The following is a 25,034-nucleotide window of genomic DNA, read 5'->3' as shown; positions in this document are numbered from 1 at the left end:
ACCCAACACTTCCTTGTGGTATATTGGGACTGAATGTATTAAATTCTAAAAATCTTTCAGATCATCTTTTTAAATCTACCTTTGTACTCTCCACAGAACTTTGCAGAAGACCTTGTCCACACTAAGATCTCAATGAAAATTTGTTATTTAGTGAATTGGTTAACTGATCTCACTCACAGTCTTTTGAGGCAGAAATATTTCCAAAAGGACTGAAACTATATTGTAACAGAAGTACAACAAAGGGTGCCTGTTTAAATGACACCTACCTGCATTCACCCTTGCAGTGTGTTGTAGCTGTAAATGCTTCTAGATTCACACCATCCAGTTCAACCCATTTAGTGAATGTGGAAGTATGTAGTTGGACTTGAAATCTTAGTGGACATTCAAACTTATGTGATTGACCCTGGATTATAGATGGTGTTCTAGTTATTTTATACAATAATCCTAATATATAAAAACCCTGGGTCCATCACAACTGGAGGCTCAACCAACCAGAAGTCAGTCCTGCAGTTAGCGACCCAGCACTGACTGCTGAGGGGGCTGTGAATCAGGCCCAAAGAGAGGCATGAAGAGAGAAGCAGGGTCTGATCCGTAGCCTCTGTGACAGCTGTTGATCAACACTTGCCTCTCTCTTTCTCTCCAGCAGCCGGGCCTCCATTTCTCACCAGACCTCCACCAGGGCTGCTAATCAGCCCCGCCTTTCTGATCAGGCCCCGTTGATAGGCCCAGAGACACTGACTGGCATAGAAACTGACCAATCAGTACCAAATTTGGGTGAAGTGTAAGGAGCCAATGGCTGCCTAGGAGGCGGACTTTTGATGCTGACTGGCATGGAAACCGACCAATCAGAACCAAATTGGCCAGCAGAGGAGGGCAGTTGGGGGCGAGATCAGGCCTGCAGAGGAGGGCAGTTGGGGGTGAGATCAGGCCAGCATGGGAGGGCAGTTAAGGGCAATCAGGCCGGCAGGGGAGAGCAGTTGAGGGCAAGATCAGGCCGGCAGGGGAGGGCTGTTGGAGGTGAGATCAGGCCAACAGGGGAGGGCAGTTGGAGCCATCAGGCCGGCAGGGGAGGGCAGTTGGGAGGGAACCAGGATGGCAGGGGAGGGCAGTTGGGGGCTATTGGGCTGGCAGGAGAGCAGTTAGGTGTTAATCAGGCCAGCAGGGGAGCAGTTAGGGGGTGATCAGGCTGGCAGGCAGAAGCAGTTAGGAGCAATCAGGCAGGCAGGCAGGCAGGCGAGCGGTTAGGAGCCAGCAGTCCCAGATTGTGAGGGGGTGCAGGCTGGGTGAGGGACACCCCCCATTGCATGAATTTCATGCACCGGGCCTCTAGTTTATATATATTTCTTTGTAATTGAAGTTCTAAGATAACATTACTTCATTATTGCCACTATATGACATAGCAAACTTTTTGCAAATCAGCCTTATCTTTTCAAAACAATATTTTATTGTGACTTTTTAAACAAACACAAAAGGAAAAGGAATAGTAAAATATACAACATATTGCCTTCACTCAGATTCAACATTATCAAGATTTAGTCATGTTTACTTCATTTATACCATTTTTCTCTTAAAGTATTTTGAATCAAATGTAGGCATAATTTCATTGAACTCCATATAATCAGTATGCATTCTAGAAAATATGGATATTTTCTTATCTCCCCACAATGATATTATCATCTATACTAATAAAAGGGTAATATACTAATTATACTGGATATCTTCTGGACACCTTCCGGACATCCTTCCGTACAAAGCCATGGTGGCAGGGCTGAGGCAGAGGCAGTTAAGGATGACCAGGCTGGCAGGGGAGAGCAGTTAGGGCGTAAGCGGTTAGGAGCCAGCGGTCCCGGATTGTGAGAGGGATGTCTGACTGCTGAGATTGGGCTTAATCCGGCAGTCAGACATCCCCTGAGGGGTCCCGGATTGGAGAGAGTGCAGGCCAGGCTGAGGGACTCCCCCTCACCCCCATGCAGGAATTTCATGCACCAGGCCTCTAGTCTATAATAATGAAAGTGTAATATGCTAATTAGACCATATGTCCTTCCGGGCTGCTGCTGTGAGGGCCGGGGCAGCGGCCGGGTCGGCAGCCGGGGCTGCTGCCTAGGCCCTCAGAGCCCCTTGCCCTAATTTCATGCATCGGGCCTCTAGTACTTAACATAATTGACCAAAATTCTTTGCTCTCAACTAATATCCAGTGCATATTCAGTGCAGTCATTTTTTAAAATGTCTTTTAATAGTTGGTTTGCTCAAATCAAGATTTAAACAAGGTCTACATACTACATTGGTTGTTCTGTCCCCTTTCATCATTCTACTCATATTTATCTCTTTCACTGATTTACAGAAATTATGTTGCTTTCTAATAGAATTGACTTCATTCTAGGTTAGCACTTTTGCTTCCTTATGGTGACATTTAATTTATTCTTATATATCCCCATTGTTGTTTGTAAATGGATGGTAGCTCTAATGTTTTGGAAACTTGATGAACATGGACATCTCTGCCACACTGCCAGGGTCATTTCTGTCCTCATGCTGGGAGACTGAGAGCCACTCTCTCATTCCCAGGAATTTGTAGCTAGTAGTTTCAGTGCTTGGATACAAGAATTCTGACCAACACCCTGCCACAAGTAAGGAATTTTGAGAAAGATTCTAGAGTCAATATTCTAAAAAAGCTTCTTAAACACCTTAATCACTATAACATTTCACCAGGAATCATACCTTGTGAAATGTTGGGAAAGGGTGATGTGACAGAATTTCAGATCCATCTGTGTAAGACAGGCTCTTCCTTTCTGTTCTGATAGGCCCCATCCAGGTCCCCACCTCTATTATTTTTCTCAAGGTAGGTCCAGTGGTCTTTAATTTGTATTGTCCTTCAAACTTCCCATTTTTAGCCCATCCTACAAAACAATATCAGGTCAACATTTCTTCTCAGAAACCTGCTAACTCCCAATTGTCCCCAAATAACTCCAAACTCATTAACTGGCCATTCAAGACTTTACTTCTAATGATAAGAATTAAAAACCTACATTTTTATAGGACTTAAGAGTTTATTTTTCACATTTACTTGTTCAATTATTTTATTCACACAAAGACTATATTGTGGTATCAGATGAGTTTAATTAAAAAAAAATTAAGTAAGCACACATTTAATTAATTATGCCAGGCCCAGTGGTAAGTGCTAGGGATAAAGACAAGACACAGTCCTGTTCTTGAGGACTTTGCAGTTCCTTGACAAATCAAAGTTTGAACATGTGCTAAGATAGGGATGTGTGGTGGGAGGGTGAGAGGAGGAAAGGGTGAGGAGGGACTCTTAACATGCCTCCATGTGCCTGCCATGCTGTTTCCTAACCTAGGTTGCCCCTTTGTTATCTGTCCCTACCTGTCCTTTAAGATCAAATGCCATGTATCCCACAATGTCTGGCTAATCAGTGGCCCAGAGCAGAGATGATACCTCTGTCCTTCGTAGGCCTAGCACAGGATTCTATGAAAGGTAGACTCTTAGTACATAATCTTTAAAAAATATGGTAATATATATCTTGAGTTTACAGCAAGGGATAAAGACAGGCTTCCTCTTGTGTTCACTTGCAATGTAGATAGTTGCCAGTCTCAGCAAGGTAAGTGGAACCAGAGAAGAAGTGAAGGTATAATTGTCAGGGTGAGGATTATTTGCAAAGCTTTCCTCTACAGAGAGGATAAACAATAGAATCTCACTAATTCATAGTACTTCAAAAGAAGGCAGGTGTTAATTACTATCTAAATTGTGAAAGTCTTTTTTTCAAGCTGTGTTTAATTTTTTAAAAATTTTGTTTTATTGCTTAAAGTATTACAAAGAGTATTACATATGTCCCCCCCCCCCGCCCCTCCCACCTTTGAGATTCCCCTGGCCTCCCCTAACCCCCAGTGTCTTATGTCCATTGGTTATGCTTATATGCATGCATACAAGTCCCTTGGTTGATCTCTTCCCCTCCCCTCCCGCCCCCCAACCCTCCCCGGCTTTCCCGCTGTAGTTTGACAGTCTGTTCGATGCTGCTCTGCCTCTGTATCTATTTTTGTTCATCAGTTTATAATGGTCTTTATTATCCATAAATGAGTGAGACCATGTGGTATTTTTCTTTCATTGACTGGCTTATTTCACTTAGCATAATGCTCTCCACTTCCGTCCATGCTGTTGCAAATGGTAAGAATTCCTTCTTTTTTACAGCAGCATAGTATTCCATTGTATAAATGTACCACAGTTTTCTAATCGATTCATCTGCTGATGGGCACTTAGGCTGTTTCCAGATCTTCGCTATGGTAAATTGTGCTGCTATGAACATAGGGGTGCATATATCCTTTCTGATTGGTGTTTCTGGTTTCTTGGGATATATTCCTAGAAGTGGGATCACTAGGTCAAATGGGAGTTCCATTTTTAACTTTTTGAGGAAACTCCATACTGTCTTCCATAGTGGCTGCACCAGTCTGCATTCACACCAGCAGTGCACGAGTGTTCCCTTTTCTCCACATCCTCTCCAGCACTTGTTTGTTGATTTGTTGATGATGGCCATTCTGACAGGTGTGAGATGACACCTCATTGTTGTTTTGATTTGCATCTCTCAGATGATTAGTGACTTTGAGCATGTTTTCATATGTCTCTTGGTTTTCTGAATGTCCTCTTTTGAAAAGTGTCTATTTAGGTCCTTTGCCCATTTTTTGATTGGATTGTTTATCTTCCTTTTGTTAAGTTGTATGAGTTCCCTATAAATGGAGATTAAACCCTTATCGGGTGATAACATTGGCGAATATGTTCTCCCACGCAGTGGGCTTTCTTGTTGTTTTGTTGATGGTTTCTTTTGCTGTGCAGAAGCTTTTTATTTTGATGTAGTCCCATTTGTTTATTTTCTCTTTAGTTTCCAATGCCTTAGGAGCTGTATCAGTGAAGAAATTGCTTCGGCATATCTCTGAGATTTTGTTGCCTTTGGATTCCTCTAGTATTTTTATGGTTTCCCTTCTTACATTTAAGTCCTTTCTCCATTTTGAGTTTATTTTTGCGTATGGTGTAAGTTGGTGGACTAGTTTCATTTTTTTTCATGTATCTGTTCAATTTTCCCAACACCATTTATTGAAGAGACTGTCTTGACTCCATTGTATGTTCTTGCCTCCTTTGTCAAATATTAATTGAGCATATTGGTTTGGGTTGATTTCTGGATTCTCTATTCTATTCCATTGATCTATATGTCTGTTTTTGTGCCAGTACCAGGCAGTTTTCAGAACAGTGGTTTTGTAATACAGCTCTATATCAGGTATTGAGATCCCACCTACTTTGTTCTTCTTTCTCAGGATTGCTGCAGCTATTCAGGGTCTTCTTTTATTCCAGATGAATTTTTGGAGAGTTCGTTCTAGGTCTGTGAAATAATGCTGTTGGTATTTTAATAGGAAGTGCATTGAATTTATAGATTGCTTTGGGTAGTATGGACATTTTAATGATGTTGATTCTACCAATCCATGAACATGGTATGTTCTTCCATCTGTTTATGTCTTCCTCTATCTCTTTTTTCAACGCCCTGTAGTTTTCTGAATAGAGGTCTTTTACCTCTTTAGTTAGGTTTATTCCTAGGTATCTTAATTTTAAATGGGATTGCTTTTTTAGTCTCTCTTTCTGTAAGTTCACTATTGGTGTATAGAAATGCCATAGATTTCTTGGCATTGATTTTGTATCCTGCTACATTGCCGAATTCATTTATTAAGTCTAATAGTTTTTTGATGGAGTCTTTAGGGTTTTAATTGTGAAAGTTTTTAATAAGTGATTCTTTAATGCATTGTCAGTGTATATCTTTTTACAGTCATAGAATACTGGAGCTAGAAAGGACAACCTGACTTAGCCTCTTTAAGAATAACAGGTAAGGCCCTGGCCAGGTGGTTTAGGTGTTTGGAGCATCGCCCCATACACCAGAAGGTTGTGGATTCGATTCCTGGTCAGGTCACATACCTACATTGTGGGTTCCGTCCCCGGTTGAGGCATATGTGGAGGCAAATGATCGATGTTTCTCTTTCTCTCTCTCCCCCTTTCTCTCTCTCTCAAATCAGTAAAAACATATCCTCAGGTGAGGATTAAAAAAAAAATAAAGAAAGAATAACAGTAAGGAAACCAAAGCCCAGTGGGTGCAAGTTCTCCTTCAAGGCCTCATTGGATCACCCTAGAACTGGGATTTTCTACTCCTTGTTAAATGCTGTATGTTTTGTCTACAAGACATTACCCTACTTGGAGTTAATGAACCCTTTTCATTTTGCCATTGGGTAAAACAATTTTACCAACTGGATTAATTGATCCCCTTTGCGTTACTGTTTATCTACATCAGAGATGTCGGAGTGTTGTCTTAGGGCCAGCAGTGTTGCCATAACCTGGGAACTGGTTAGAAATGCAAATTATTGAGCCCCACCCCTGACCCACTGAATCAGGTTCGACGCTGCCTTCCAGGTGAATCCAATGTGCAATGATGCTGAGCACCACTGATCCACATTGTACTTCAGAAAACCTTTTCCAACATTAACATGAAAATATACAAGACCTTGTCCAATTTATCACAAATTAAAAATGAATGGATTTCAAATTCATAAGATTTTGCTGCATAAAATGAGCCAGAAGTGGAAGAAAATAATGAGGAGAAAATGAAAGAAGGAAGAGAAAATGGCCAGCCAGGAGGCATGAATGAGAGCAGTTTGTCAGTTCTGTTGGGGAGAAGAAGGAAGTTGAAATTCAGGAATATCCTGCCTCTCGCAGATTATTTGATCAACATTTGGTGACAAAAGAACCTTGAAATGTCAATGTAACTTCATCTTCTGCTTACAGATCTAGGCAAACATTCTCTCAGGCTCTGGTGACAGTACCTACTTTGAAAATCAGGGGAAGTCCATGTAATGGCATCTTAGGAGTTGGTAGACATTTATAAAGGAAGTCACTGAAGTATTACTGTAATTTCTCCGAGATAAAATGCTGAAAGGCAGAGGGAGAGAGAAAAGAAAAGAGGGTAATGACTTATTGCTGACATTCTATTTATTGAACGATTTTCCTCTCTCCAAGCTGTTAAGGTGTTAAGTCTTGGGAAACCAAAGACAAAAATGGTTTTGTGAGGTCTCAGATTGAAGTAAACAAAGACCTCTGCCTTCAGGTTCACTTGCTTCTTATTAGGATGATAACCAGTGAAATGTCATATCATCAGTATATTCAGAAGGAATGTTCTCTAGACCTTTGTAAGGTGTGTCATTAATCAGATTTTCTATATTTTTATGGGCCTTCAATTCTTGACTCTTTTTTGTCCCTCTAGCCTTTCTCAAAGCCCCTCTCATAGCTAAAGATGCACTCAATATCAAGAGGGCATACTGCCTGGTAGGTGGGACCTTCATGGATGAACATTATAGGAGTCTTTCAGGAAAATAACCAATTATATTAATCAGTAGAAAGCCTTATTCTCCAAATCACATTCATTTTTATTTTGTCCCTTGAAGTCCCCAAATTAATTTTTGTCAGGGAAAGATCTTTGAGTAATGAGACTTTATTGTCTTCATCATAAATAAAATGTTTTTTTTTTATTTTCTTTTGTTGTGTTTTTTAATGTGTTTTTATTGATTTCAGAGAGGAAGGGAGAGGGAGAGAGAGAGAGAAACATCAATGATGAGAAAGAATCATCTATCACCTCCTGCATGCCCCCTACTGGTGATTGAGCTCACAACGGGGAAATGAATCATGATTTCCTGGTTCATGGTTTGACACTGAGCCACATCAGCCAGGCTGTTTTGCTTTGTTTTGTTTTTAAAGACAGTGATACAGAAAGCTCACCAAATATGTTATCAAATAGACATGAGTTCAGATCCTGGGTCAACCACTCCACAACCTTGGGCAAGTCACTTAAACTCTCTGAGTATACAGGGTCTCATTTGAAAATGGGAAATTATTTGGCCTTCTAGGATTATTTTTGAGGAGTAAAGATATAAATTATACTAGAGATATCTTGTGGACCCTGAACTTGAAGGAATGCAATTTGAGAACTACAGGATTAAGAGGACTAAATAGTTTAAAAGGAAGTTGTGATGTATTTAATCAATAAAAATGGGAGGGGGAACCAAGATGGTGGCATAGGTAAACACCTATATTTACTGCCTCCCACAACCACATCAAAATTACAACGAAAATACAAAACAACTATCACCCAGAACTGCAGGAAAGCTGGCTGAGTGGGAGTACTACAACTAGAGAGGTAAAGAACAAAGCACATTGAGACTTCTAAGAGGCGCAGAGGTGCGGAACGGGCTGGTCTGGCACCTGGGTGTGCTGCTTTTTTAATTGGGAGGAAGATCGCCTCTGTGGAGGCTGCCCAGAGAAGCAAGGGGTCCCAGCCCCCCACCAGACTCCCAGCCCAGGGTCCCAGAGCTGGGGAAAGAAGTCCCTATGGGTCATAAGAACTACAGACTATAAAAACCAGTGCGGATTGGGGCTGAGTGACACAGGCTGCTGGAGACCCAGCTGCTCCTTTTAAAAGGCTGGCACCACAAACTGAATTTACAAGCTCTCACTTCCTCTGAGCTCCAGTGCTGGACGAGGCTCTGGGGGACCCAGACACATATGGGGAGAAACTGGACTGTCTGGCATTGGAGCAGGAACTCAGGGTGGCTTTCTTCCTGACGGAGGTTCTCACAGTGGTCATTGTTCCCATGCTGAGACCTCCTCTGTGCAGGGCTGACTGGCAGCCATTTCTGTTTGCTCTGCCCTGGTGATTCCCTGAGACCCCACCCCACCCAATTTACAAGCCCACCCAAGCTGTGCCCAGCAGCTTTTGCATATGAATGATCTGTCCTTTCTCAGGCAAAAACTCTGTTAAACAAGCTGCAGCTGGGTCAGGGAGCTGCAAACCTATCAATAAAAGGCCCCCAAAACCAGCACTGGCACCAGCCTGCCTTGGTTCACATCTGGGCCTGGTCTGGGCACTTCCAAACCCGATACAAAGAGGAAGAATCTGCAGATCTCTCTGTAGATCCTGCTGGGTGGCCCCAGGCAGTGGCTGACTTTGCACCTCCCTGGAGACCCAAGAGCCAGTGAGAGACCATACCAGATTACAACTCTTCACATCCATAAGCGACACTCTCAAGGGGCAGACTCAGTGAGCACCAAAGCCCCACTGAAACAAGTCCTACTCCATAAGGGTGTCTCCTACACAGCAGCTCTCCCACTATAATCACAGCTGGTCCCCACAGCCAATTGTCCTAGAGGTGAATTCCTCCCAGTGACACCAACAGCAATGAAGGCTCAACTACAACAAAACTGTGCACACAGCTCACAAAGGGGAGCACCAAGAGTGTCCACCTCAGGTGATTGGGGAGGCTGAGCCACTGGCCCTATAGGACACCTACCACACAAGGCCACTCTATCAACTCAAGGATTCTTAGCAGCTACCCAATACATAGAAACAAACACAGGGAAGTAGCCAAAATGCAGAGACAAAGAAACATGTCACAAATTAAAAAAATGGAAGAAAGCAAACTACTGGATATAGAGTTCAAAACCATACTTATAAGCTTACTCAAAAATCTTCTAGAAACCTCCGAGGAACTTAATGAGACTTTCAAGGATCTTAGTGAGAATGCCAAAAATGGAAAATGACCAATCAGAAATTACGCATATACTAACTGAAATAAAGAATAATATACAGGGATTCAACAGCAGAGAATCCCAAGAATCAAATCAATGATTTGAAATATGAGGAAGCAAATAACACCCAACCAGAAGAGCAAAAAGAAAAAGAATCCAAAAATATGAAGATAGAGTAAGGAGCCTCTGGGTCAACTTCAAGTGTACCAACATCTGAATTATGGGGGTGCCAGAAGAAGAGAGAGAGCAAGATACTGAAAACCTATTTGAAGAAATAATGACAGAAAACTTCCCCTACCTCAGTGGTCAGCAAACTCATTAGTCAACAGAGCCAAATATCAACAGTACAACGATTGAAATTTCTTTTGAGAGCCAAATTTTTTAAACTTAAACTATATAGGTAGGTACATTGTTATTAACTTAATTAGGGTACTCCTAAGGCTTAGGAAGAGCCACACTCAAGGGGCCAAAGAGCCGCATGTGGCTTGCAAGCCGCAGTTTGCCGACCATGGCCCTACCTGGTGAAAGAAATAGACTTACAAGTCCAAGAAGTACAGAGAACCCCAAACAAGTGGAACCCAAAGAGGACCACACCAAGACACATCATAATTAAAATGCCAAGGGCAAAAGACAAAGAGAGAATCTTTAAAGCAGCAAGAGAAAAACAGTTACCTACAAGTGAGTACCCATATGACTGACAGCTGATTTCTCAACAGAAACTATGCAGGCCAGAAGGGAGTGGCAAGAAATATTCAAAGTGATGAATAGCAAGAGCCTACAACCAAGAATGCTCTACCCAGCAAAGTATCATTTAGAATTGAAGGTCAGATAAAGAGCTTCACAGACAAGAAAAAGCTAAAGGAATTCATCACCACAAAACCAGTATTATATGAAATGCTGAAGGATTTTCTTTAAAAAAAAGGAAGAAGAAAAAGGTAAAGATAAAAAATATGAACAAAAAAGTGACAACAAATACATATCTATGAACAAGTGAATCTAAAATTCAAATGAATAAAAAACCTGATGAACAGAATAAACTAGTGAATGGAATAGGATCAGGGGCATGGAAATGGAACAGACTGACGATTCTCAGAGGGAAGGGGATGTGTGGGGGGGAAGAGATTAGACAAAGATCTTATATGCATTACCTATGGACACAGACAATAGTGTGGCGAGGGCCTGGGGTGGGGTGGGAACTGGGTGGAGGGGAGCTGTGGGAGGGAAAAAAAGGGACATCTATAATAATCTCAACAATAAAGATTTTAAAAAATGGGAGGAACACTTCACATTATCAAAATTTTATGGAAATTATTTAAGCAGAACTAGGCATATCGTTGAATATATTTTTCTTCCAAGGCAAAGATTATTTCTGAGCATTTGTAACCATTAGTCTCTTCTTGACCTACTTTGAAATATATCAAATTGTTTCTTTTGTTAAGAAATGATGTTATATTGCTCAAACTAATTGTTTCTTCCTGCTCCAATATTTTTATTTCTTAATAATACTTCTCAGAGGAAAATTATTTTTCCTATCATACTTGGAGGTTTCTTTCTTTTCATCCTAATTGACTTTGCATGACTTTCAGAGTTTCTGATCACTTTGAGTCTTTGCAGTAACTTTTAAAATGCCTTTTCTCAAGTACCCTCATTTATGCAATAGGGGACAATTTATTATTGTTCTATACACACTGTGACATGTTTTCATGTTAGCTGTGTCATTCTTGGTTTGTTATGCTTTATGAAATATTCCTGTAAACTAAGACTTACAGGCAAAAAGGTATGGTGAGGGAAAGTGGTCCTAGAGAAGGGTCTTGGTTACTAAAGGGGTTTGCCTTTGTAACCTACAGAATAAACAAGGTGCTGAGAACTGGTAGAAAGAAATAACAACATATATCCAACCATGAGCACAGAAATATAATAATTTTATTCCCATGTTGAAAGATAAGGTCACGTTGATCTCTAGAAAGTAATGGACCATCCTTTCTAACAAGAGACCTACTTTGATTGTATTTCATATAATCTCAGGGACACTCCCCCCCCCCCCAAAAAAAGGGGGGGAAACTTATTTCAAATTCTCTGAGTGTGATTTTGGTAATAGGAACATTAGAAAGAGAATTGAGCGTTTTGAAAAATATGCCTCTGTGCTTACCTGTTTTTGTAAGCTAAAGAAAAGCAAGCAGAGATGTCCTCTTCTCTGAGCCTCGTGTTTGGTGAAGGAGGCAGGGAGCAGTGCACCTGATGGTCACTTTGAGAGCTAAATTCTTAGAGATGTTAGTTTCCCCTTTAGACACCAAAGCCTTTTTTAGTTTTATCCATTTGAAATGGAAATCTTCTGAAAATTTCTGTTGCTCTTTTTCCCACCTTCTCAAATACAGGACTGTATGTCAGACTTATTTTAACCTTTCCATGGGACTCAGGGTCATGCCATGAATATTAATCATGATCACATGCTGGACTGAGTCATCGATGCCCCAAGCCCGTGAGAATGTCACATTCTGTGGCCCTGTACTCATGGCTTCAGGCAACTGCATTTTTAAGGTCTAGTGGCTTTTTAGAGTTGTGCCTTTTTTTCTTCTTCTTCTATTAGTGTTTCTACCCAGAGAGGTTGCATATTTCCCTTTTAATTTTCTGTTTCCAGACTATAGTGAACTTAGAAACTAGTCAGTTGGTCATAAATACTGGTAGACTGAGAGCAAGCAAGTGCTGAGGGAGAGTCTAATAATTTTTTTTTTCTAATGGCAATATTCTAATGTTTAGAGTAGTATGAACTTTGTGACTTGATTTTGAGCAGCAAGGATCATGTATTTCTTAGTTCTCAGCTATATTGTCACTGGATAACTGAGTTACTGAAAGGTGCCGTGTCATATGTTTATTTTGCAAACTATCCTGACAAAAGGCTAGGCTTTATTCATAATTAGTTGTGGTAGGATAAAGAAGGGTTACTAAAACTTAGAAGTCACCTAGTTAAAGGACACTTACCCCATTAACTTTTACTGCATCTCCATCTGCCCATCTGATCTGTTTGACACCACAGTGGTGGGCACCATCCCCTTGAATCACCTTCAGCTCTGACACAAGGCTTAGCTGAGCTAGGACCGTTCCAACTTATGAAGGTTGTGTACACAGACTTTTGTGCTCACAAGATGTCTGCTTTGAAGTACAGGCAGATAACATTTTTTATGACAGCAGTGAGAATTGGTACTTTAGCATTTTAAATGGAATATTTGTCTAAGAGACATTCTGGTTTGTGGATATCAGTTATCTGCTTCAAAGGTGGCTTGGCAGGAAGACTGCCAGAGGTCACTCTCAGGAACATTCTCTCACTAGAGTTATGACTATTAAGACCCACAGTCTTACAGTTATGGAGTTGGTCTTGCAATTATGTTGCATCATCCTGATTATTGCTATATTCTAGAAAGGGATAAAATCCTGTAGAAAACAAAAGATAATAAAAAGTCATCCTTTCAGTGGGGATAAAAGGAGGATATCTGTAATACTTTCAACAATAAAGATAAATTTAAAAAATAAGTAAATAAAGTCATTCTCCACTTAGACTTTCTTGGCTTATATTCCAGTCTCCAGTCCTGTGGCACAATGTCTTGATCCATTAGGAAGCATCACATGGAGGTCACGTGTCCCTTTGTAAGTTGGACTTACACTGAGAGAGTAGGAGGTAACATGGGGTCATGGTCAGGACTTCATTTGCATTACCTGATTTTGAGTATGTCCCTTTAGATTAAATAGTACATTTTAGGAAGCTGCTTGGAGCACCATTTGAACTAATGACCCTTCATTGAAAATCCTGCACGGTATTCCTTTAGAGACTCTACTACTGAATCTTGTCATAGAGTTTCCTCCCAGTGAATCACTTCAGATGTACAGAAATCAAGTAAGATGTCACTTTAATTAGTTAAGGAGATTTTTTGGGCATTACCTGAGTGAAGAACTCTATACTAGATCTGGGAGACTGCAGTCTTATTAGGGAACCTTTAAGGAATACATTTAGAAGAATGTATGGTTCAGTTATAGGACCAACCTTAGGCAGAACTGCATTGGATAATCACTTCTCTTGTCACCTGTCTATTGAGTCTTCCTTGGGTAATGTGGGATGTACAGTGCCAAAGGTCATGAGTTAAATGTTTAAAACTAGAAATACAAACTTACCAGCAGGGATTAGCCTGGTGGCAATGACACTAGGAGTGATTCTGAAGGGACAGAAGGCTTAGATAAGCAGAGAAGATGGGAAGGAGCATCAGGAGAGGAAGGCATAAGTGAGAACAGTGTGCTCGTGGGCCAGCCAGGGCATCAGCACGACCTGGGCACAAGATGGAGGCAGACTGCTGGTGAGGCTCCAACACAAGGAATGTGTTTGAGGCTTGACAATGATAATTGAGAGCCATTGAAAATGTTGAGTAAAAAGTGTTATGATTAAAACCATTCTGAAGAAAGATCTGTTTAGTATGTAAAATTAATGAACTAAAGACAACAGAGGGACTGCTCTAGTAATCATGCCGTAGGCTTCGAAGGGCCTGCACTAGACTATGATAGAAGTGCTAAGAATAGAGAGGGAAAGAAGTAATATGCAACATATTTTATTTTTATATCTGAAGAGGCCGTATAATTAAAGTTTAGTTACAGTTGAGATTGTAAGGGACCCAGAGAGGACGGGGCATTAGGAAAGAGTAGGAAGGACGAGGGAGTATGTGCAACATGGGGACATATTTGTAATTTAATAAAGTAAAATAAATTTTCATGCTTTCTCAAAATCTGGCTTGGGGTTGAAAGAAGGTAAGAGAAGCCTTGAATTTACTTGTAGTTTTGAGACTGTTTCAAGGAGAACTTTTTTCTTGCTTTATTATCAATGGCATAACATCATTCTCTGATACCTGAACGAGGGTCCAAACTGGAAATCTAATTTTGTCTTTACTCTTTTCCTTAATCTCTATACCCAAAATGATACAGTCTACCTTTTAAATGTCTGCTTTACCATTATCCTGTCCTCAGAATTCCTAATGCCTCTATCCAAGCCCACTTATGCTTGCATTTCTTCAACTGAATAGTGATAACATCTTACCGGTACTTATGTGAAAGGGGGTAGTTCATGTTACAATTTAAGAAGAGAGACATAAAATTTCCATTTATGAATAAAACTCTATTTTCTCTAGCTAAAATTTAAAATTTTATTTTCTGTAACTATCAAAGTTAAAATAGTTGTCTGACTATTGCATTCTGAAAGGAGGCCACTCACCAGAAACTATGTTCAAAATCTAATCCAAGTGATGAATCTGCACATATTATGAAGGATGAGGAGGGCATCTCAATTGTACCAAGGGTGTGGAGAGTGAAAAGTTAAACCTACACTTCGATTGCCATTGATAGGGCCCTTCCTGAGCCTGTATCTTTCAAGAAGATCATTCCTTTTGAAGAAAGAGCAAGTTGGACTACCGTAAATTGATTCTTGGAAACTTCTGAAGTTTTGGGCATTATTTATTTCATTAGTTCTTGTTCCATTAGTTAGAATGAAGTACAGGAGACAGAGAGCTTCTGGCCATTAGGAAAATCAGGACAACAAATCACTTTTTTTTTCACATATATGTTCTTTATTTACTTCCCTGGAACATCACAAGTGTTGTTGGATTTATCACCTGTATTTTGTACTTGCAATATAATTTACCTAAAGCAATGTGGTAACCACAGAAGTATTTTGAGATTATCAAATATGTCATAACATAAGTCTAATGTAATAAAAATAATTACATTCTGACACCATTTCTAAAAAATTAGGCCAGGTTATGATGCTAAGGACAGCATTCCGGATATGATTCTTATCCTTATATCTGTGGTTTAGCACAGCCAATCTGAATGTTTACGATGTGATTTCCAGCTTGTAAGAATATCTGTTATATTTTTCAGCTTCTCCTGTCGGCAACGGTTATATCAAGCCTCCAGTTCCACCTGTGTCTGGTACACAAAGGGAAAAAGGGCCACCAACCATGTTACCCATCAATGTGGACCCAGACAGCAAACCAGGGGAATATGTCCTCAAGAGTTTATTTGTCAACTTCACCACCCAGGCTGAGCGCAAGATTCGCATCATCATGGCAGAACCACTGGTGAGTGTGCCCCGTGATGCCTGTTTCTCCTTAAATTAATCTTTACCTTGAACAGAGGGGACTTTACAGCTCTAAGAAATGATGGATTGCTTTTTCCCTAATTTCCAGAGATTTTTTTAATACCATTAGTAAATTTTGAAAGATTATAGTTAAGTTTCCTAATTTAATTAAAAATAAATATTGAGGGTTGAAGACTTTAAAACAATCCTCAAGAAATACATTTCAGTAGCACATTTTATTACTAAATTTAAGACTAATCAGCATAATTGAACAATAAGAAGTATTAATCATAGAAAAATTGTGTTCAGTCTCTGTGCTGACATACTTTAGTCAATGTCTTTTGTCCTGTTCTTAGAGTAAATGAGGGAGAAAAAACAAAAACCATTGTTGTTCAAGTGTCTTCCTGGACTGTCAGTTTGAGAACACGAGGTCTCAGTGATATAGGGTTTGAGGAGGCTTTTTGGTGTGTCATTCAGAAATACCACTTTGTTTTCTGAAAATTGGAAGATAGGACATTCTTGACTCATTACCTTTAGGTCCCTTAGACATTGGCGTCTTTCTTTGCAGCTAACTCTGCCACAAAATAAGTCATGTGTTGTGGCCATGTGTTAATTGCTCTCACAAGTGCTGGTTCTAAAAAGGACGGTCTGCAAGGAAGTCCAACTGGTTTTCTGACCTTGGCCACACACAATGAGAGAAAAGGAGAGAAATTCAGAGTAACACAGCTCTCTCTGTGAAGCTGAGTGTGGCAAGGCATATCACACTCCTTAGCATTGGAAAATGCCAAAATGGCTGGTCAGGGCTCTCTGAAGTTGTGATCATGGGAATTTTCCCGAGGGACTGAGAAATTGTACCAAAGTTAAAAGACATGATTAAAAAGTTAGGTTCTGACACCTTTTGAGTCATCCCTGTTTCTAAAATAATAGCTTAATTACTGTTATTAAAGAATGTATTAAGTCAAATAGTTTGGGTTTAACTTTTCAACTTTACTCAGCTTGGAATTTGTTTGTATTTTTTTTCGTGGAGTAAATATTATGTCTGAAAAACAAGTTTTCCACAGCATTTTTTAAATTAGAAGTTGATGTTTTTGTTCCTTTCTGTGAGACAACTTAAATGTCCCCAAATAAGAAAAATTGAAACATGAAAGTATGCTCTATCCAGCCAATCTTTTATCGGATGAGAGACTCTACTGGATGCTAATGGCCAACTAGATGAACATTATGTTTCTAGCTAAAGAAATATATTCAAATCAATTTTTAGTATCATTGCTTTTTATAAAAAGATGATTTGTTCCCTCGTATTTTTGGCAGAGATGTAACATTTCTTGTTACATTTCTTGTCTGTTGAAAAAGGCTTAGAAATTTGTGTCCTTATATTTGTTTACTTATGGGACAATAAATGTGAGTATATTCTGGGACTTACTACCTGATTCTAAAATTGTAAATGGAGATTTGGCATTTTGTTATGTCGTGATAGCAAGAGGTTTTATTTTTGATGTACTAGAGTACGTTTAAAGTGAATTTCACTAGATGTCCTCAACTATTTCTCTTGCTGAATTAGCTTTACTTAAAAACACATGGAATCTTTTAAGAGTGTAGATTTACATGGGTTTGTATCAAATTGCTAATTTGCAATCTATATCTTTAATATAATATAAATATATATGATAGTGGCAAGGGTAATTTTCAACAAATTGAAAGTATAGATTTATTATTTATGGGAATACTCAGGAATTTGTATTTTTATTTCATTTTATTTTATTATTTCAAATACTTTTAATGATTTTTTAGAGAGAGAAGAAGGGAGAGGGAAAGAAAGAGAGAAGCATTGATTGGCTGCCTCCTATTGGGGATGGAGCCTCCAACTCAGAAATGTGCCCTAACCAGGAATTCAACCAGTAACCTTTTGGTGCATAGGACAATGCTCAACCAACTGAGCCACAATGGCCAGAGCTTGTTTTATTTTAAAAGACTGAATCCTTCACAATTCTACATCAGTTAGATTATGTGGGATAAATTATATACAATATTAAATTAAAGTTATATTTATGAATATCCAAATAGCTAACTTTAATTTTAAAAAAAGGACAAGAAACAAAAATATTCTACCATGATCAAATTTTAGATTATATTTGTAAACATCTTACACTAGTTCAGCAGTATTGTTCTTTGTGCCCAAAAGATGCTCAGGTCATATTCATTAATTTTTATGGATTAGTCCAGTGATTTTTCAACCAGTATGCTGCAAGAATTTTTAAAACATGCAATGCCTGACTTTTTAGTCAGGGGCACTGACCTCTTTTCACTTATATTGTCAAGTGAAATAATGACAACAGCCAACACAACAATCTATTTTTTGGTATGCTAAAGAAATTTAGTAACTATTTTATGTGTGCCATGAAATGAAAAAGGTTGAAAACCACTGGTTTAGTAAATAATTGTATTCTAATTTTATTGGGGTCATGGGGTCATTTCTAGCATTTGCTCTCACCCAGTTTTACCACAAAGTGTTTTAAATAAGCTAAATTGGGTAATCTGTACAGAAAGTAATATAATTGATGCCTTTCCTTCTGGCCTCCTACATTTTCTCTTTGTTTTAAATTTTCTTTTTCCCAAAGTATATTTTTGTAATTCTTTAGTTAAGAGTCATTTGAGTTGTAAATCATTCAGTTATATTTATCTAAGCTGCTTTATTTCTCCCTCAATTTTCAGTGATAGTTCAGCTGAGAATAAAATTTTAGTTTGACATTTATTTTTCCTCTAGGCTTTTGACAATATATTTCACTATGTTGCCTCTATTACTGCTGTTGAAAAGCCTGTGGTTGGTTTATGATTTGTTTGTGGATTTTTAAAACTTTTTCTCCTGCTTGCTTTTATGTTTGATTGTTTTTTCTTTATCTATGTAATGTCCTGAGGTTTCACTACTCTATTATTTGGATATAGACTTATTTTTTATTTTCTTGTTTGAGATTCTGAAGCTTCTTGAATTGAGGGTTTATATCCTTCATGAATTATGGAAAGTTCTTAGCCATTAAATATTAAATATTGCCATTCTTTCACTTCTCCACTTCTCTTTTTCTGACACTCCTACTAGATCGGCCCTTCTCATGCTACATTGCATATTTTTTTATTCTTCTATTACTATATATTTACTTCTTTGTCTCTCACCACTGCATTCTGAGTGATTTTCTCTGGTGAAATTAATACTCTCTTGGACTATATCTAGTCTGTAGTTTAACCTGCCAGTTGAGAATTATAATTTTGGTGACTATATTTTGCAATTCTAGAAGGCCTGTTTGGTTTTCTTTTAAAGTCTATTTAGGTGGGTTATTTTTTATTGCTGTTTTTGTTGTTAATCCTCACCTGAAGATGTTTTTTCCATTAATTTTTTCTTTTAGAGACAGTGGAAGGGAAGGAGGGAGAGAGAGAAAGAGAGAGAGTGCGGATGAGAGAAGGAGAGGGGGAGAGAGAGAGAGAGAGAGAGAGATCAATTGGTTGCCTCCTTCACATGCCCTGACTGGAGCCAGGGATTGAACCTGCAACCCAGGTATGTTCCCTTGACCGGGAATCAAACCTGCAACCCTTTGGTGTGCACGCCAACACTCTAACCACTTAGCAACACTGGCCAGAGCTAGGTGAGGTTTTTAAGATGTATTTTGTTCCTTAATTAAGTTTATAGTTTCTCTTTTATGTCTTTGGCCGCCTTAAACATACTTTTTGTGTGTCCTCTTTTAGATTAGCCTTAGAATTTATTCCTTCTGGGGCCAAATATTATTAATTGCTTGGCTGGAGGTTTCTGCACCCAGAATATAATATTAATGGAACTACAACTAATGTAAGACTTGAGACTGTGTTTTCGAATGCTTGGAGAAAATCTGTTGTTGTTCTTACCTAGAATCCAGGCAGGGACCATTGGAATATCTTTTCATCTTCCTACATTTTTCCTTAGTCCATTTTTTCGTGGTTTAGGACAGTGGTCGGCAAACTGCGGCCCCTTGAGTGTGGCTCTTTCACAAAATACCACGTGCGGGCGCGCACCTACAGTGCGATTAAAACTTCGTCGCCACACTCAAGGGGCCAAAGAGCAGCATGTGGCTCACGAGCCGCAGTTTGCCAACCACTGGTTTAGGACAAGACGTTTATGTAGGTGTCTTATTTCTGATGTCCCACCTCTCAAGGCCCACAGCTTTGTTTCTGTTCCCAGTGGAAACAGAAAAAGCCTCCAAGGATACTGAGACCAATAACCCGCCCCCTCTGTAGCCACTACATCACCTCATACCTTCCTATTTTTCATTTCCCTCTTCCTTTCTTGTTTACTCATTTCTGCATTTAAAAAAAAATCCTGTATTCCATTCAGCATTTACAGGTGTTTATAGCATCTGAGATTTTGAGTTATTTCAGCCCATTATCCTGCCAAAGTCTACTGGGGAATTCTTGGTTTTCTTCTCATACAGATAAGGCCAAGGTGGTTCTTTGCACTGTGAGGCTTATGAGCAAACAGAAGTTTCCATGGCAAGGTGAAGTGTCCCCAAAAGGAATAAAAGGAAAAAGGAGGGGATTGTCACTAATTCTTTCTCTTCTGATCCTGTTTTATAAATTGTGCCTAAATACAACCCTGTAACTTTTGCTTCACATCTTTTTATGCCTTGATTTGGCTACAACCGATCTTACTTCCCCTGTGTACCTTAATGTATTCATGTTTTAATTCTGTACTTGTTCAGGAAGCTAAATCAGGTATTGGGCCAGGAGTTTCATGTGGAGCTATATTCTATTAGCATAAAATGTCAGCGGAAGAAGAAGAAATTCTAATTAACCAAAGACTTAGAAAGAAAGTAATTTATTCTCTACTTTGATTGAAACCTGGAAGAAGGCTAAGATAGGCATAACTTCAAAATAAGGGAACAAACCTAACTTCTTGTTCTTCAGCAGAGCCTATGACTGGGTGAGAGGGCAGAGCTCACCTTCTTCTAAAGTTCTGGATTTAAAAACACTTTTATGGGTTATTTTTATTTTATTTTTATTGTTGACGCCATTACAGATGTTCCCCATCTCCCCCTTTGCCAACCTCTCCATCCAGCCCCCACTCTCTCTTTCCCACTTCCCTTTGGCCATCACCATGGAAATATATATATGCCTTTGCTAAAAAAGTAAAAATACTTTTATAATGAGAGGTGACATGAAAATGGAGGGTTTATTATAGACATTGCTTGAACATTGATAGCCCTCTCACAAAGTAGTTCATGGAAAAGACACAGGCAGGATCTCTCAGGATCCCTATTGTTGAGCTTGGAGTACAGGTGTGTGGTGATAGACACGTATTTATAAAGATGCAGACTGTGTTATGCTGAAATGGCACCTTAATATAACATGATCTAGCTTGTTTGTTAACATAAAAGAAATAATTAAGGGAATTTATATTTTAATGCAATACTAAAGGTAAACTAGAAGTAACAAAGTATTTTCTTGGTGGGCAAGTCTTTAAATTAGAGTTGAGGATGCCAGTCTCTCTTGCACCACACACACACCAGGAATCTGTAATGAGATATGTCATGCCTTAAGACCAACCCTATCCAAACATCAGTCGTGGGGAGCTAGTACCAACACTGAAAGGCTGGGCATTAGCTAATGATAATATTACTGCATACTAAGATTGTTCTAGACTCAGGCAGTAACATCTGTTGACAAATCTTTATTCCTTGGTCCTGTGTCTTATGTTTCCAGCTTCTCTTGGGTGCTGATGGCCTGCAGTGGTCAGCAAACTGTGGCTCGCGAGCCACATACGGCTCTTTGGCCCCTTGAGTGTGGCTCTTCCACAAAATATCGACTTCTGCGCATGGGCCACGAAGTTTCAATCGCACTGTACGTACGCACCCGCATGTGGTATTTTGTAGAAGAGCCACACTCAAGGGGCCAGTGAGCTGCATGTGGCTCGAGATGCTCAGTTTGCCAACCACGGGTAGGGCTATCATAAGGATAACTCTTGTTAACCCTGAATTTGAACAGGACACTGTGCTATAATAATGATACTGGTGGCCCACCACCAACAAAGTATATATAATGAGTTGTGCTAGTAATTTTACTGAATTTGATTGTGGCTTTAAGTAAGCAAGGACTTTAGCAAGTGAAATATACCCTCACCCCAGCTTCTCACAATTTTAGACCAGGTCTGATAAGAAGTAGCAGACTAAGGTTAGGATACAGTCTATTTATGGTTATAAATGAGTTTTTTTTTTCTTTTGCTACTAACCCATGTAGAGATGGAACATTCAGCCATAATCTTGTGTTTCTTATCTTCAGATAGCTGAGTTATTTGAAGAGTTCTAGATACCAAAAAATATCATCTGCTTTACTCAGGAATCTTTTTAATATGCAAGGAATTTGTGAATTAAGAAATTCTGCCATGATTGGTGTAGCCACTATGGAAAACAGTATGGAGGGTCCTCAAAAAATTAAAAATGGAACCGCTTTATGATCTAGTGATTCCACTTCTGGGTATTTATCTGAAGAAACACAAAACATTAATTCGAAAGAATATATGTACGCCTATGTTCATTGTACCATTATTTAAAATTGCCAAGATATAGTTGCAACCCAAGTATATATCAATAGATGAGTGGATAAAAAAGGTGTAGCACAGACTCATATATATACTATTTACTAAGGACCCATCTCACAAGAAAAGATACACACAGACTGAAAGTAAAGAGATGGAAAAGGATATATCATACAAATGGATATTTAAAAAAAAGGGGGCTGGAGTAGCAGGACTTATATCAGACAAAATAGACTTTAAAACAAAGTCTATAATAAGAGATAAAGAAGGGCATTACATAGTGATAAAGGGATCAATACAATAAGTATAACACTTGTAAACATTTATGCACCTAACATAGGAACACCTAAATTTAGAAAGCAAATCTTTACAGACATAAAAGTAGAGACTGACAGTAATACAGTCATAGTAGGGGAGTTTAACACCCCATTGACATCAGTGGATAGATCTTCCAGACAAAATATCCACAATGAAATAACAGACATAAATGACACACTAGGCCAAATATATTTATTTATTTATTTTTCTTTTCTTTCTTTTTTTTTTTTTTAAATCTTTACTGTTGAAAATATTACATATGTCTCCTTTTTCTCCCATTGACCTCTCCCACCTCGCCCTCACTCCAGGCCTTCACCATCCTATTGTCTTTACCCATGGGTTATGCATATACATAGATGAGTTCCTTGTTTGATCTCTTCTCTCCCCACACACCCACCCCTGCCTTCCCCCTGAGGTTTGACAGTCTGTTCAATGCTTCTATGTCTCTGGGTCTATTTTTGTTCAACAGTTTATGTTGTTCATTAGATTCCACATATGAGTGAGATCATGTGATACTTATCTTTCTCTGATTGGCTTATTTCCCTTAGCAAAATGCACTCCAAGTCTATCCATGCATTTGCAAATGGTAAGAATTCTTTCTTTTTTACAGAAGCATAGTATTCCGTTGTGTAGGTGTACCACAGGTTTTTAATCCACTCATCTGCTGATGGGCACTTAGGCTGTTTCCAAATGTTAGCTATTGTAAATGATGCTGCTATGAACATAGGGGTCATATATTCTTTCTGATTGGTGTTTCTGATTTCTTGGGATATATTCCGAGAAGTGAAATCACTAGGTCAAATGGGAGTTCCATTTTTAAATTTTTAAGGAAACTCCATACTGTTTTCCACAGAGGCTGCACCAGTCTGCATTCCCACCAGCAGTGTACTAAGGTTCCCTTTTCTCCACATCCTCACTTGTTTGTTAATTTGTTTATGATAGCCATTATGACAAGTGTGAGGTGGTACCTCATTGTCATTTTTATTTTAATCTCTCAGATGATTAGTGACTTTGAGCATTTTTACATATGCCTTTTGACCTTCTGTAGATCTACTTTGGAGAAGTGTCTATTTAGGTCCTTTGCCAATTTTGTAATTGGATTGTTTATCTTCCTTTTCTTAAATTGTATGAGTTCCTTATAACTTTTGGAGGATAACTCCTTATTGGATGTATCATTGGCAAATATGTTCTCCCTTGCATTGGGCTCTCTTGTTATTTTGTTGACTAGAAGCCTGGTGCACAAAATTCATGCGGGGGGGGGGGGTCCCTCTGCCTGGCCTGCACCCTCTCACAATCTGGGACCCCCTGGGGGATGTCCGACTGCTGGTTTAGGCCGAAGGGATTGGGCCTAACCCAGCAGTCGGACATCCCTTTCGCAACCCCAGATTGCTGGCTCCTAACTGCTCACCTGCCTGCCTGCCTGATCGCCCCTAACCACCTCTGCCTGCCTACCTGATCACCCCTAACTGCCTCTGCCTGCCTGCCAGATGCCCCTAACTGCTCCCCTAACCACCTCTGCCTCAGCCCCTGCCACTATGGCTTTGTCCGGAAGGACTTCCGGAAGACGTCCGGTCTATCTGGTCTAATTAGCATAGTACCCTTTTATTAGTATAGATCGTTTCTTTTGCTGTGCAGAAGCTTTTTATTTTGATGTAGTCCCCTTTGTTTGTTTTCTTCTTAGTTTCCATTGTCCTAGGATATGTATTGGTAAACATATTGCCACGAAAGATGTCTGAGATTTTGCTGCCAATGGTTTCTTCTGGGATTTTTATGGTTTCACATCTTACATTTAAGTCTTTTATCCATTTTGAGTTTATTCTTGTGTATAGTGTAAATTTGTGCTCTAGTTTCATTTTTTTGCATGTATTTTCCAGTTTTCCCAACACCATTTAATGAAGAGACTGTCTTGACTCCATTGTATGCTCTTGCCTCCTTTGTCAAATATTAATTGAGCATAATGGCTTGGGTCGATTTCTGGGTTCTCTGTTCTGTTCCATTGATCTATATGTCTGTTCTTGTGCCAGTACCATGCTGTTTTGCCTACAGTGGCTTTGTATAATAACTTGATATCTGGTATTGTGATCCCTCCAACTTTGTTCTTTCTCAAGATTGCTGCGGCTATTTGGGGTCTTTTTTTATTCCATATAAAATTTTGCAAAGTTTGTTCTAGGTTTGTGAATATGCCATTGGTATTTTAATAGGAATTACAATCTATAGATTGCTTTGGGTAGTACGGACATTTTAATGATGTTAATTTTTCCTATCCATAAACATGGAACATGCTTTTATTCATTTGTATCTTCTATTTCTTCAGTGTCTTATAATTTTCTGAGTACAGATCTTTTATATACCTGGTTAAATTTATTCCTAGGTGTTTTTTTTTTTTTTTGAGGAATTGTAAATGGGATTGGTTTCTTAGTTTTCCTTTCTTCTAG

General features: G+C 39.2%; 1 protein-coding gene across 7 annotated transcripts in view; it reads left to right on the top strand.

Annotated features, from left to right (window-relative positions):
* FRY (FRY microtubule binding protein) overlaps window positions 1–25,034 on the top strand; it is a 559,746-nt gene that overhangs the window by 222,675 nt on the left and 312,037 nt on the right. For all 7 annotated transcript variants that reach the window (XM_070409378.1, XM_070409376.1, XM_070409374.1 and 4 more), the window contains one exon: window positions 15,530–15,729. In XM_070409378.1, coding sequence (XP_070265479.1) covers window positions 15,610–15,729 — 120 coding nt within the window. In that variant the 5' untranslated portion in view covers window positions 15,530–15,609. The remainder of the gene's footprint in view (window positions 1–15,529; window positions 15,730–25,034) is intronic.

Source organism: Myotis yumanensis, unplaced genomic scaffold, assembly GCF_028538775.1.
Source record: "Myotis yumanensis isolate MYYU_CA2020_CCGP unplaced genomic scaffold, mMyoYum1.0.hap1 SCAF_3, whole genome shotgun sequence".
Lineage (NCBI taxonomy): Eukaryota > Metazoa > Chordata > Mammalia > Chiroptera > Vespertilionidae > Myotis > Myotis yumanensis.
This window is presented reverse-complemented; position numbering and strand designations above follow the sequence as displayed.